At 41.7% G+C, this 13,948-nt stretch overlaps 1 protein-coding gene across 4 annotated transcripts; it reads left to right on the top strand.

Moving 5' to 3' along the window:
* Nucleotides 1-337: 337 nt before the first annotated feature.
* Nucleotides 338-13,890, top strand: arhgef33 (Rho guanine nucleotide exchange factor (GEF) 33). 4 transcript variants are annotated; one of them, XM_087176470.1, is made up of 17 exons: nucleotides 338-681; nucleotides 3,486-3,529; nucleotides 5,366-5,530; nucleotides 6,207-6,328; nucleotides 6,709-6,854; nucleotides 7,327-7,452; nucleotides 8,108-8,234; nucleotides 9,165-9,297; nucleotides 10,449-10,556; nucleotides 10,868-10,960; nucleotides 11,089-11,237; nucleotides 11,379-11,471; nucleotides 11,655-11,833; nucleotides 12,180-12,634; nucleotides 12,732-12,956; nucleotides 13,106-13,248; nucleotides 13,504-13,890. In XM_087176470.1, the coding sequence occupies exons 1-17, from the start codon at nucleotides 636-638 to the stop codon at nucleotides 13,631-13,633; spliced, it is 2,484 nt and encodes an 827-aa protein (XP_087032596.1). In that variant the 5' UTR covers nucleotides 338-635; the 3' UTR covers nucleotides 13,634-13,890. The 4 variants fall into 4 exon arrangements, with proteins under 4 accessions (XP_087032596.1, XP_023271495.1, XP_023271494.1 ...); XM_023415727.2 differs by having other exon boundaries at nucleotides 6,706-6,854; XM_023415726.2 differs by having other exon boundaries at nucleotides 339-681; nucleotides 13,103-13,248.
* The last annotated feature ends 58 nt before the right edge of the window (nucleotides 13,891-13,948 follow it).

Raw genomic sequence — 13,948 nt, 5'->3', positions numbered from 1 at the left:
CAAAAAATGATTTATTGCAGATTTAGATGTGTTTGATTTTGGCAGATTGCACAGTGGCTCCCTAAGACAAATTATTTAATCTGGTAAAGGAGCAGTAAAGGAAAAAATCATGATATAACCACATCAAGTTCACGTGTCACACACACACACACATCCAATGAATGCTCTCAAAGCCATCTGCAGATACAAACAGGATTTTACTGACACTTTATTGGAAGTGGCCTGATGTAAAGGAAACTACAACCAGCTAGTTTGTCTAGTCACTGCAGTCACCGAGTTCTCCATTTCTAATCAATGCTTCTGTGTAAATCACCTTATTAACATCAAGTCACGCCTCCTTCAATCTAATGAGTTAGCTTCAGTATGTGACTGCATGATGAAGAAATGTCTCTCTCTCTCCTCCTGATCTTTCTCTTGTGTCCCTCTACTCTCTGAAGACAAGGGTCTTTTTGTGCAAAAGGGAAATCATAGGACTCACATGCTTTGGAGGAGAGAAAGTGAGTGATCACAGCAAAGGACAGGGTTGTTAAGAAGAGGCGAACAGTGCAGAGGAGCGGACTGAAGTCATCTCGAGCGGGATAAGGACTCCAGAACTGGACAGCTGTGAACTGGACTGGACCAGACCGGACCTAAACATGGAAAATGGCAGAACAGAAGAAAAGATGGAAAGCCTGTCAGAAGGTAAACCAGGTGCCAAAAAGCTTTTTTTTTTAACAGATGCTCTCAGAGGAAACAGCTTTGTACTACAGCTGCAACTATTCATGGTCACTATTTCTTTATTGTTTCTTCCATTGATTGATTAATTGTTAAGTCTATACAATATCAGAAAACACTGACAGATGCCCATTTTATTTCCCCAGACCTTAAGATGATGTCTTCAAATTGCTTGTTTTGTGAGACCAACAGCCAAACAGACAAAGATATTTGATTTACAGAGATATACAAGTGATAGAAAAAAAACAAACAAGGGATTTTCTATTCTTCAGTGGCTGTGGATTATTTAAATGCCATACATTTTGACCAAGAAAGGTTAATCTGATTGAATGATACCAGCTGTAGCCATGACCCCTCAGAAACTTCAAAGAGCAGAATTGTGTTGTAGCACAAAAACTGTCTCTCAGCCAACAGGCTACCAGGCTATTTATCATACCATCTGCATATAATCGGATCTTTTTGCTTTTAGTGATGGAGCTGAAGAACAGCAGCAATCTGACAAAATGTACACTGGCAAATAGAGCCAGACAGTGAACTTTGCGGCAGAGACCGATATGGATATTTGGGTGTTGTTGGAGCTCTGCGAGGGGGGGGGGGGACTAATACACCTTTTCACATCAGATGTTTTGACTTGTCATGGGAAGGAAAGCACACAGGTGAGAAAAATCATTAATAATGGCTCAGTTCCATTAAGTGTCTCGCCAGTGTCCGCAACACCAGGACCCTGGAACCAGCTCACCTAAATGGAAATGGAAAGCAGTTGCTTTTAAAGTTTTCAGTTACACCTGTACTTTTCCTCCAACGAAAACATTTCTGGTCTATTGATTAACAGCGACACTGTTTCTAAATGATATCAAACATTTCTTTGGCATTGATTTCCGACTGCAATTACTTGGTACTTAGCGGCCGACATCTACACTGCGGTCAATAATCCGAGAACCCTCTGAGCATCATTGCTGATGTGCAGTAAGCTAATATTGGCCATGGTCGATATGTTGGTCTAGCTGTAATGATTTTTGTCTTGAAGTTTGAGGTCACTCTGGGATAGTAGCCCTTTGGCCTGTAACAACTGAGGCCAACAGCACAAACCCAAGTTCTCAGATGACGTATGTCCTGCAGACAGAAAGACTCCGTCGTTGGACACTATATTCCTTCTTCTGCTCTTTCACAGTTAAGAAATGTTACGCAGTACAGATGATTTGCACATTGCGCCAAAGGGCCTCGTCAATTATGCATGATAATATATGTTAAGTACGTGTTTAAGATGACCCCCAGCAATGTAGACAGCAGCTTCGAGCAGTGACATTTTCCACAACAACCAGAAGCATTGTGCTTTTTTATACAGCCAGTTAACTGTCCCAAAATGCATTGCATTGAGAAAGAAAACACCATGACAAATCTGGACTTCCTCGTGGAGCAACAGCCCATTCATGAACATGAACAACAGTCTCTCAAAACTCCAGAAAGCAGCTAGAAATCAGTAGAAATGAATACGTGAGTCCATCAGGAGACACTTCCTCAAGCTGCTCTGCTCCGTTTCCAGCGCATGGAGAAAAGATTGACGTACAAAGAGTGAGAGCAAATAGAAAATGATGCTTGTAGGTAGTTTGAGGACTCTCTCCTCTGAGCAGGAATTGGACGTGCAGCACTTTCACGTGACGGCCGCAGCATTCTTAAACCTGACTGTCCCAACCTTGACTTCTGTGGCATAAAATATTTGTCATGAGTCCCGTTGCAAATGTTTTTTAGCCAACATCACACAGAGACACGAACCATCCATCACAGAGACTTATTCCTCTGATTTGATCAAACCATGAATGACGACTAACCCAAAACAGAATATTTTATTTATTTCATTTTTTATTTATCACATCCATCCATTATCTATACAGCTATACCTTATATACCTTATAGGGTCGCGGGGAGGCTGGAGCCAATCCCTGCTCACATTGGGCGAGGGAGGGGTAAACCCTGCACAGGTCAGCAGTTCATCACAGGGCCGACATATAGAGACTAACAACCAGCCACGCTCACATATTTATTTATTACATAATTCTTTAATTTACTTGAATTTAATTTAATTTAATGTCTAATGATTCATATGATTCACAATGTTTGAACTGAGTTATTTATAGGCTGAGGGTTTGTGGAATGTATTTTAGTGATTTAAAAATCCTAGTTTATTCAGTTCAGCAGCCTTTACACTGCATTTTTATAAAATCAGCAAACAGATTGGATTTAGAGGGAACTCTGCTGGATGACCCTGAAGCAGAAAACAGAAGAAAAGCACTGCTCTTATGAAGCTTTTGGAAAATAAATCACCCTTCATCTCTGGAAGCACTAGCATCAGTAATGCTATTGGAGTGAGAAAAATGCTGCCACACTTGTTGACCATGGACTCTGTGACTTGTGGTACTAGTGCTGAGGTTTCATAATGAATCCAACAGGAAGTTACAATATACTAATATACATGCCGGACTCTTTAACCGCTGTCTTTTCTGAAACCTAAAACCTGGACTGTATCAGTTTTGAATTCAGATACATAAATAAAGAAACAGAAGAGTGAAACTGAATGAATAAGGTTTTCTTGTGACAACATGAAACATAATGTCAGATTACAATTTCTACACTTTTGTTTTATCACCACATTATTATGAAGAATGTGCCGTCTAGTTTTTCATGCCTGCTTATGGAAACATGAGGTAAACACAGGTGAACGTCTGCAGGTGTGGGAGTCTCACTGAGATCTGTTTTCTGTTTTATTTTTTTAGACAAAGAAGAACACATGGAGGAGGCTAACCTGGAGATCGCTCAGGTAACCATAATCAGTCAATGTCACTATTTTATCAGCAGGAAAAGAAAAGTTAAAGAGGTGACGTACTTATGGCTCGTAATACTTTCCCAACAACTCCCTCTATCAGGAGCACAGGTCTAAAACTCAATCTAAAATCTAAAACCTTATGTTTTTTGATTTTGTGTTGGCTGCTCTTTCTAAACTCGCTGTGCTCTTGAGTTACTGTTAACCGTAACATTTACTTTTCAATTTTCCGTGGGAAAACTTCTCAACTCACCATTATGACCTGTAATCCCCTCAGGATGAAGAGCAAACATTGAGGTCAGAAGTCACAGAAAGGTCAAAGGGCAATCTAGTGATGTGACAGACAGCTTCTTGGATAGAAAAGTAGAAAGGATATCCTGAAGTTCAGCTTTGACCATTAGACTGCGCCTCATGCATTTTTAAATGTGATTTATACTTGAAGAGGGAAATGAACTGAGTTACCAAGATGTTGATGAAAGTTGTATCACAGCAAACCAGTTGTGCTGCAGATTCAAAGTTCTAACCCAGGGTATACAGATGTTTCTCACCAAAACATTTTGGGAATTAAACTATTTAAATATTGACAGCAAATAATGTCAGCCACGGCAATACTTAGATACTTAGTGTTTAAAACATAATATTTATTTCTCATGTTTATAAAGCAAAACCACAAACGGTGCTCACTCAGCCTGAGAGCAACACTGTGGCGATTACAGAGAAAATGTAGCATCTGAGTTCCTCTAATCATAGTGCATGTGGTGTGAGAGTAAAGTGTGTGAAGACTACGTGTTTCTTTCATATTTGGATTCTCACGAGGTCTGGTGACATTTGATCCAAAGAACATATTGACTCACAGTTGGAGTTGGAGCTGGAGTTAAGCTGCCACAAAATGCTGCGGTGAAAAAGTTGATGTAACTCACAAAAGCTGTCAAAAATGTAATCTTTGAATTTTTCAGATTGAGTTCTGAATGGGTTTCAATGAGTTCATCTAAGTTCTCTTATTATTTACACTACAGTTTGTCCTCGTGAACATAGCCTTTGTCAGCATTTCCACCCTGCCCTTCTTTGCTTAGTCAAAGGAATCAACCACAATATTTGCTGCAAGTGATGCAATCAAATAATAATATCTGTGAGCAGCTCGTTAGATCTGCGGCCCTGAGGTGTGCAGATGTACAGTAGCACTGTCCACCGCACAGGAAAAAGAGCAGGAGGCAAACAGGACAGATGCTCCATTCAGTCTGCTCCCTGATGCCTTTCACATGACTGAGAGAGAGAGAGAGCGAGAAAGAGGGAGATGGAAAGATAGGGCGAGAGAGAGAGACGCTCAACCCATGTTGTGTTCCCATGAGCTGATTCGGTTATCCCCGTTGAATAAATTTAATCAGCTATGAATGAGAAAAGAATGGAACTGCAGAGAAAATGGAGGTGGATAAAGAATCAACTTCTTATAGAATATTACTGGGAAAGGACATTTAAAAAGAGGGACAATATGGAAATAATGATCATGGCAGAGATGAAGGGAGGAGAGTAAAGAAAGACAGAAAAGTGGATGTTGAAGAAGATATTTTTTTGACATTTCATGCCTTAAAATAACTAATCAAATGAAGAAATGAAGGAACATAAAAGAAGTTGGTAATTACTACAAAAACTCAAAGAACTTTGCAGCAAAAGAACCAAAGAACTAAAAGAAAAGAATTAATTTACTCATTACAGTAGAGGCAGTGGAAAAATAACTCATAACTTCCTTCTATTCTTCCGATTATTTTTCCAGTCAACACGCTCAAAAACATGATACCGAAAACATTATGTATTCAATTACGTCTTGTGATGCAGCTGCAGGGCCTGGTGGCTGAGCTGCGTGAGGGGCTCCATGTTGCCTTGACAGAGCTGGGCGAGCTGCGTCACAGGGACCACGGCCTGGAGGAGAAGCTCCAGGCGCATCAGACTGACGTGGAAGATAAGATAATGGGCCTCAAGAACTCGCTCAACACTTTCAAGGTGCTGGAGACGCTACACAGTGAAAAAACCACACACTCACACACACACACACACACACACACACACACACACACACACACACACAGTCTGTTACAGAGGCCTCTCCAAAGGTGGAGAGGCCTCTGTAACATAATTTAGAACATCTGACTGGAACTCAGTTGAAAATGTAAACTAATTAAATTTATTAGGTTATATAAAGCTTCTCTCTCAGACACTCACACTGCCATTCAGTGGTAGAGAATGTACATCCCTCGTGTAGCCCATGTTGTAAAAGCTGTGGAATGTATTAGTGTTTATCACATACAATCTGCACACACACAAACACACACACACACACACACACACACACACACACACACACACACACACACACACACACACACACACACACGATTGTGACAACGCAGGCTTCTAATAGATGTTCTGATGATTCTGTAGCTATACAGAAGAAGTTAAACGTGTCGGTGTAATTGTCCCGTCTGCCATCACTAGAGATAACAACAGCTGCTCTGGAAGAAAAAAATGCCCTCTTCATCATTTGTGCCCTAGAGCAGCAGATTTCCCTCCAAATCTTTGTTTACAGCATTACAAAAAAAAAAACCCACACAGAGACAGACAGTCTTATGGGTTGATAGCAGATACACTAACGCCGCCCCTCTGTATAATCTGTTTGCAGGAGGAGCTGAATGTGGCGTTGTTCCACATTAAGGACGTGTCCAACAGACAGAGAGAGGTTCAGAAGAGGATAGAAATATTACAGTCTGAAAACAGCAAGGATGCCGTCTCTGTTCCGCACAGGTAGGGCTGAAACACACACTGGCATACTGTACACAGTATATGCATGTTTCCACTCATTTGTTTCACCCACAAAAACACATTTGAATTCTATCTTTTTCAATCCTCTCTCTTACTTGCTGTTTTTTTTGTTATTGATAATCTCTGTCTGTACAGACAAATGATCCTTGTGTAAATGTGATCTCCACAATGCCGACTCATATCATTTAAGTGCCCTTGAGCGAGGTGCAGCATGTGAAATTGCTCAAGAGCTGCTTTGGCTTTTTTGGATGCAAAAAGATCAACCGTGTTGTGTAACTTGGCAAATAAGTTTTATTTTATTTTTCTTTCATTATGTTCTTCTGCTTCTTCCCCTTGGACTGTGCTGATTGGTCCAAAAGTAGAAAGAGCTCCAAGGCAGATGTGCTAACGGCATCAGGGGATGAACACATCTGCGTGCCGAGCCAATCAGAACTGAACGTTATTCAACACTTCTTTTCCAGTCTGCCACACAGCGGGTCACCACAGAGGAGCAACACGTCTACACAGAGTGAGTCTGTGTGTGTGGCTGAGTTTGTAAATGTCAGTAATATTTAACCCCTATCTAGAGTTTATAAACAGTAACAGTAATGTAAAAATATTTCTCAATGTACAGTATGATTAAATTTCTTATATTATAAATACACACACATATTATGCAACTGTGATTAACTACGCTATCATTCATAGTCTCCCTCTGACAGGAGTTGTTATAGTTGCTGACGATTAATAAACACTATCTGCTTGCAACTACATTATAATGTATTATAAAGTATGTATTCATTGTCTATAGATTGCTCTTAAATACTAAACAGAATGACTTACAATAAAGTGTGACCTTAATGTCTAGTCTAGCCACTAAACCAAAAGGATGGGTAGGGTTAAGAGGAAAGACCAGTAAGAGCCACTTACTCACATTTGAGTGTGTGTGTGTGTGTGTGTGTGTGTGTGTGTGTGTGTGTGTGTGTGTGTGTGTGTTGCAGCCTCTACCTCTGAGAAGGAGCTTCAGCCACAGCAGCAGAGGGGTTGTCTGTCCAAGTCTCCAGCGTGGGGAGAGGGGAAGAACAGCAGAGACGACACAGAAACCCCCAACAGCCAGACTGAAAACAGTAAGAAATACAACATGTCACTGGCACGACTGCAAGTGCTACTTTCACAACTGCTACTAGTGCTGCTGCAACTATTGCTGCTAACACGACCATCTACAGCTGGCTCACTAATGCTACTACACACACAGTACATGTGATGCATTCGCAGTCTGGCTAAGAGTTAGAGGAAAAGATCATGTCATTCACTTCATGCACATAAATGTAAGGTTACAGTTAGCTTAGCTTAGCTTAGCTTAACTTAGCTTAGCATGATGACTGGAAGCAGGGAGAAATACTGTAAACTTGCTCTTGGATCGTTTCCACAAACTGTCTTTTTAAATCTTAGTTTTCTTAGAACGAATTAAACAAACAAGATACAATGTCTTACTCATGAATGACTCACTCATTAACACTAAATGGCTCCAGCTTCAAACTGAACACAGAGTGATGAGAGTGACATCAATCTTTCCCATCAAACTCTCTTTCCCAAAATGTTGAACTCTTCCTACCTCAGTGCTCAACATTGCACATATGGCAGAGAATGACTTTGTCAGTTTGAGGGCTGCTACAGTTCCCTGCTTTTCACCGCTACATGTTCAGCTTTTGCAGTGCCACAAGAAAACAGAACATGCAGAATATGAGCGATGAAACATTTATTGCGTTTCTGTGCATGCAGATAAGAGACAGAGAGCGGCTCTGGAGCTCCTGGAGTCAGAGAGAGTTTACGTCTCCCACTTGTCTCTGTTACTGAAGGCCAACATCTCCTTCAACGGCTCGGAGGCGCTCACCACCAAAGACAAGCGGTAAGACTACGGACACACAAAGACAGCTGAGTTCAGTCTGACAAAACTTGCAAAGGGGCAGATCTTGAAATCTTACAAAAACAGACATTAAGAGACTTAATTGAAATGAACAAATAACGGACAGGAAGGTAATTTCCTTGTTTTGAGGTCTTATTTAAAAAGTGTATCTGATTAAGAAGGTGAACCCACAACCTAAGGAAACTCAGAATGACCCAGATATTCCCAACGTTATCTGGAGTAGAAAAGGTCTCCCTGATGTTATGAGTCATTTCTCTTCTCATCATCTCCCTCTCTCACATCCACATAAACACACACACAGATCACAACTCAGAATTTATTCCAGGAGTTGCTACTGATCTAATTTGAGAGGTTGCAGCAAGGGGAGAACAGGAAATGAACTAATCAAATAAAAGCAGGTTATATACACCAGTGGGACAGAGAGGATACTCTTTTAAAAAGACTCTAATGAAATCACTGGTCAGCTTCAGCCCACGTGTTCCCAATGACCGAACGCACAAATGAAAAGGTGCAACTGCTGAACTGGGTCAAATGGTATTTGTAAATGATTGCATTTGTTTTAACTCGATTTACCTGCTGCCAGATGTCTGTCACATAAGATAGCACAATAATTGCCAGAAAGTTTAGCATGTTAGATGAAAGTACAGCCATGAAGGATGTTTGCAATTACTTCTGGATAAGAGCCAATAGTGGGAGCAGGAAATGCTTCCTTCCTTGGCTTTTTTCTGTCGTCTCAAAGGCCAGATTTTTACATTTTGGTTTCTTCTGTGATTTTACTGTAATTTAATTCTCATTTTATCATTTTATGCCTTCACTTATTCTATGTTTATTCAATAAAGTAAATCATTTTAACAATAATAGTTTTAATTGTAAGTAATTTGGACCATATCCTCTCTTTCTCGCTGCCTTTAGTCCATTCCCTAGCTCTCTGAGGTTTCTGATCCAGCAGCATCTCGAGCTCCTCCACACTCTCCAGGACCGTGTGCTCAAGTGCCAGTGGCAAGGCATCATGGGGGATGTGTTTATGAGGCTCACCAGCAAAGAGGTAAACACAGAATTAGACTGCATCTTTGACCATCAGTCTGAAGGGGAACTGCACACCCTCTGCTCAGAAGCACAGAGAACTATACGAGAGTGGTTATTGTCCTTTTTCATGTGAGATCAGATCCATTAAAGATGTTCACTTCTTGTCTTTTAAAGTGTTTAGTCTTCAAACTGACATTTCTTCTCCTTGCAGTTGAAACAGATAATTTGAGATCTCTTATCATTTCCTCACTTGCTTTCACTTTGTCATAGTTTTCCCACTGCAGACAAAATAACAGAGGAATGTTTTGTCACCTTTCTGACACTGAAAACCTTCAGAAATGTCGGAAAGGTTCAACCGCAGAGATCTGGACCTCCATCTTACTCGCTTGTAAATCAAAAGCTTGACGTTCACAAAAACACTGAGCTGTTCCAGGCCAGTTCGTGTGGAGCGGTGGTTTGACCTTGTGACTGGCCATTTATAATGAATCGGAATCACTTTGGCAGCCGTGACCGACATTAGAAGAAATGTCAAATTCCAGCGGAGCCATGTTGGGCGCTGGAATACAGATGTGGTACGGACGGCACAAAATGACCGATGACACAAAGGATAATACAAATCCTCATAGACAAAATTATAATACAACTGGTGAAGCTTATGTAATGATTTTTATATAAAAACTGTTATTTCTATAAAACTTTTGAATGCACTCCCAGTCAGATTTCCTATGTGTCATTTAAAGAAACAAAAATACTGAATTCTACTTTGTTTTGTGATGTTAGCTCCTAGTTAGTGGCGACCAAACACAGACACAATAAACTGAAGCTAAGGAGTCTATTCTGTTAAAGCCAATGCCTGGCTAATTGGCTGTGAGTGAATGGGAGGAAATGCGGTGACTGATAAGAACAATTGCCTATTTGAAGAAATAACAACAGAAAGAAAGAAAAAACAGAAGGAAGGAAATCCTGTATTTATTTTTCTGTTTTTAAAAAAAAATTTATTATATTAAAATTCATCATCATAGTGCTTTTTTTTTTCTACAGTTAACAGTTAATCTGAGGTTTACATTAAGTTTGTTTGTGATTGTTGCAGTTTTTCTGTCGCACAGTAAAGACAGCAGAGGAGGTGGAAAAATGTAAACAGACAGTGTTTCTCTCTCCGTCTCCCTGCAGAGTGATTTCTTGGACTTTTACGTGTCGTACCTGAAGGAGCTCCCAGACTGTTTGTCGGTCGTCACCATGCTCGCCTCCAGCTCCGTGAAGTCTTCTGCCCTAATGGAGGTAAAAACAAAATCATGACTATAGTTTGACATGAAAGCACAAGACAGGACATCAATGGATAGGGTGTGATATTGAGTAAATGAAGTGACAAGAGAAAGCTAAAATACATATTCTTGTGAATCCAACACCACTCTGATGAGTCTTAAATTTCCTAGAAGCCACTTTGGCTGGTGATCCAAAAAATAAAAATAAAAATCCTGTGTGTACAACAGCTGCAGACACAGCCGAATACAGTCACATTGGTTGCACCTGCTGTACTAACTGGTTTTGTTCTTCCATCCCGATTGGTCGACCTTTGCTGCTTCTGTCAGAGTGACATAATGGGTGACGAATCCAAACCCTCCCTCCACACTCTGCTCCTTCAGCCGGTTCAGAGGATCCCTGAGTACCTGCTGCTGCTACAGGTCAGATCAACACACACTCAATTGAAGTAATACACAAAGAGAGAAACATGATCATAAAGCAGAAACAAAAAGAAATATGCTCATGTACTGTGAACAAACATGAGTAAATCATATATCTGTGTGTGCAGGGGCTGCTGAGGCAGACAGATGCAGAGCACCCAGACTACTACCTGCTGCTGGTGAGCATCCAGCAGTTCAGGTCCTTCACAGCTCAGTACCACCACCTCCTCCAGCACAACCAGGAGCTTCTGCTGCACAACCGCAAGGAGGTGAAGAGGTCAGAATTACCATGCTTCAATCAATAAATAAATAGATAACATTAAATGCACGCTTCAGAGGATAACCAAGACATATTCTGAGTGTTTGAATGTGACAAAATGAGGTGAAGCTGTTTGTTCACTGTGCCCCCCCCCCATAGGTCTACCATGAAACAGCTGTTAAAGACAGTAGAAAGTGGAATTCAAGCTAACAACATTGGCTCACCGTACCCTTGCAGCAGTGCAGCCATGCTGTAAGTATTTTATCCTGCAGTTCATCACCAGTCTTCAGCACCATCAGTTCGTTGACCTTCACATACGACCTTTAGTCTTGGAAACTGATTCCTTCCTCCTTGTTGCCAAGGAGGCGACATACCGCAGGTTACCATAGGTTAACTTTTGATGAATCGTCTTTATGAATCATTCATTCCTAACAGGGAACGTGCGAACCAGGTGAAGCGCAACAAACAGCATCTCCTGGAGCAGATCCAGTCTCACCGTTTCCAGGATTGGAATCGGGACCGGGATCCAGAAACTCACTGTTATGACACAGAGTGGCCTTCCCAGCTCCCGTTTTTCAGCCCTGACCTGGACTCACGGAACCACAAGCCAACAGGTCTGTGTGTTTACAGAGACTAATGATTGTTGAAACAGATGTTTTCTGTTTGATGTTTGGGCATTAGCAGGAAACCTGTGAGTTTTATTTAGCTGATCTGAGGAAGCATCAGTACGCTTCAAATTAAAGTGCTTGTCAGATTGTTGAACAGCGTCTGAACTTGTGAAGTGCGACCCTGTTCAAAGGAGTGCACTGATATCTCCAGGCCTTTCGCTCCAGCATTGTACAATCATCTTCAGATGCACTTCATATAAACCACTTTGTTTGAAGCATACTGGACCCTGTTGAGTAGCACATCTGGTGCTGGTATGAATGACAACCAACCAGCCAACCTTTTGGCTTTCAGGTCTCGGCAGTATCCCAGAGAGTGAGGCATCCGAGAGGTCCCTGTCGTGCCAGCATCATCTTCCCTCCAGACCTTCAGACTTCCGTCAGGTTCAACCAGGCTCTGCTCTGGCTGATGCTCTCGGAGAGTTCCTTCTCCCTCCAGACCCCCCAGGGATGGAGAGCCTCTATGAAGAGGATGGAGGCTCCCTTCATGATGTCTTCGACCACTGCTCGTCCGGCTCTTCAGATTCCTCTATTGACATTGCCTTCGTGAAGTGCCCCAAAGGCCCCTCAGCCTCGCATCACGCAATGGCAGCGAATGTGTCGACAACCCGTGATGTCTTTGGCAACGGTGGAAGCCACGGCAACGGTTATAGCAAACTGCCCAGCCGAGGATGCGTGTCTCCGGATGAAGCTGTAATGATGCGCCGCAACCTGCATCGCCCCCTTCAGGCCAGCCAGCGTAAGAGCAAGGTGAGCTTTTTCTTGATTGTGTACATGGAGAGAAAGATTCTGAAATAACCTTTTTTCATGTGTAAAAATCAAAATGTACGTTTTCTCTACTATGTAGTCGCTGAACGGCCTGCAGATGGACAACACAGTGAGTAGTCTGGATGGTGGACATCTATCAGACCCCCTCCAAAGAGTGGGACTGGGCAGCCATGCAAAGCTGGAGCGCCAGGGCAGCAAGGGCAGCAAAGGGTGTACAACTCCATCCCGTATGGTCCACAGCCCCCTGGGAAACAGACTGGATACAGACAAACAGAGCAACGATCTTCACGGGCTGCTCTGCATGGTGGGTGTCAGCAAAGATGTGAACTTTGTCCGTAACAATTAACATTTCCATCAGTTTCAGACATAGGGAATTAGTATCTTGTGCATTACAGATGGTACCAGATGTAATCAGACCATAATTAAATGTAATACTGTGTTCAACCCCAGCAGGACTCCGGGATCCAGTCATGGGGGGACGAATCAAAGTGGAGGGGTGGGATAGAGGAGAATAACCACACGCCCTTCAGTGAGAGGAGTCGGAAGCAGGATAAAGGAGGCTTCAGGAGCTCATTCAAGAAACTCTTCAAGAAAAAGTGAGAGTGATAATGTAACATGAAAATATGCACATTCATGGCTGGATACTGTAGCTGCTGAAAGAGAGCAAATTAGTGTGAGATGGCAAAACGTGTGAAGGAAGTAAAGTTTTACCTTCAAAAGCAGCATCTTGTTTCATTAGAGTGTATGGAAAATACCTCTTTTTATTTTTATTTTTTAGAAATACCTTCTTAAATGACTTTCCAGAGTGACATGAAGGTATAAAATTCACCGCCGCTCTTTCTTTCTAATAGGAGCAGCGATGAGAAGAAAGAGAAGGGAGGTGAGAAAACACCAGAAAACCACAACAACAGTGAACATGACACGTCAGGGAAAAATCCCAAACTGGTGCATCTGGAGATAAACCGTGGCACAGCTGTATGAACGCCACCCCACTGTCACAGACTGCTCAAATATACAGTGTAATGCATGCATGCTGAATAAGTGCCATATAATTAGAGACTTTTTTTTTTTTTAACTTTTACAACTGCTGTATAAATGCTGTACAGGTATAAGCTATTTAGCTAAGCAACATTTCCTCTTAACATTTCCATGTGATTTTTATTTGAAAGACAGAGTCCTGCCCCTGGCCTTCACACTGAGGGAAAGCACTTTTTATTCACCATTTTTTTTTTTTTTTTTTTTTTCCCCCGACTGTGACACATCAAAATATCTTACACGAACAAAGCCCACTCTCAT

Source organism: Seriola lalandi, unplaced genomic scaffold, assembly GCF_002814215.2.
Source record: "Seriola lalandi dorsalis isolate HSWRI2012SDOR001 ecotype SW California unplaced genomic scaffold, Sedor1 jcf7180002054556, whole genome shotgun sequence".
In the NCBI taxonomy this organism is placed as follows: domain Eukaryota; kingdom Metazoa; phylum Chordata; class Actinopteri; order Carangiformes; family Carangidae; genus Seriola; species Seriola lalandi.
The sequence above is the reverse complement of the archived record's forward strand: the minus strand, read 5'-3'. Positions and strand labels throughout refer to the sequence as shown.

Coding starts and splice junctions, on each gene's coding strand:
- arhgef33 (XM_023415725.2), top strand. CDS start 636: ATGGAAAATGGCAGAACAGAAGAAAAGATGGAAAGCCTGTCAGAAG. Junction 3,530..5,365: donor CTAACCTGGAGATCGCTCAG/GTAACCATAATC, acceptor CTTGTGATGCAG/CTGCAGGGCCTGGTGGCTGA. Junction 11,472..11,654: donor TGCAGCAGTGCAGCCATGCT/GTAAGTATTTTA, acceptor CATTCCTAACAG/GGAACGTGCGAACCAGGTGA.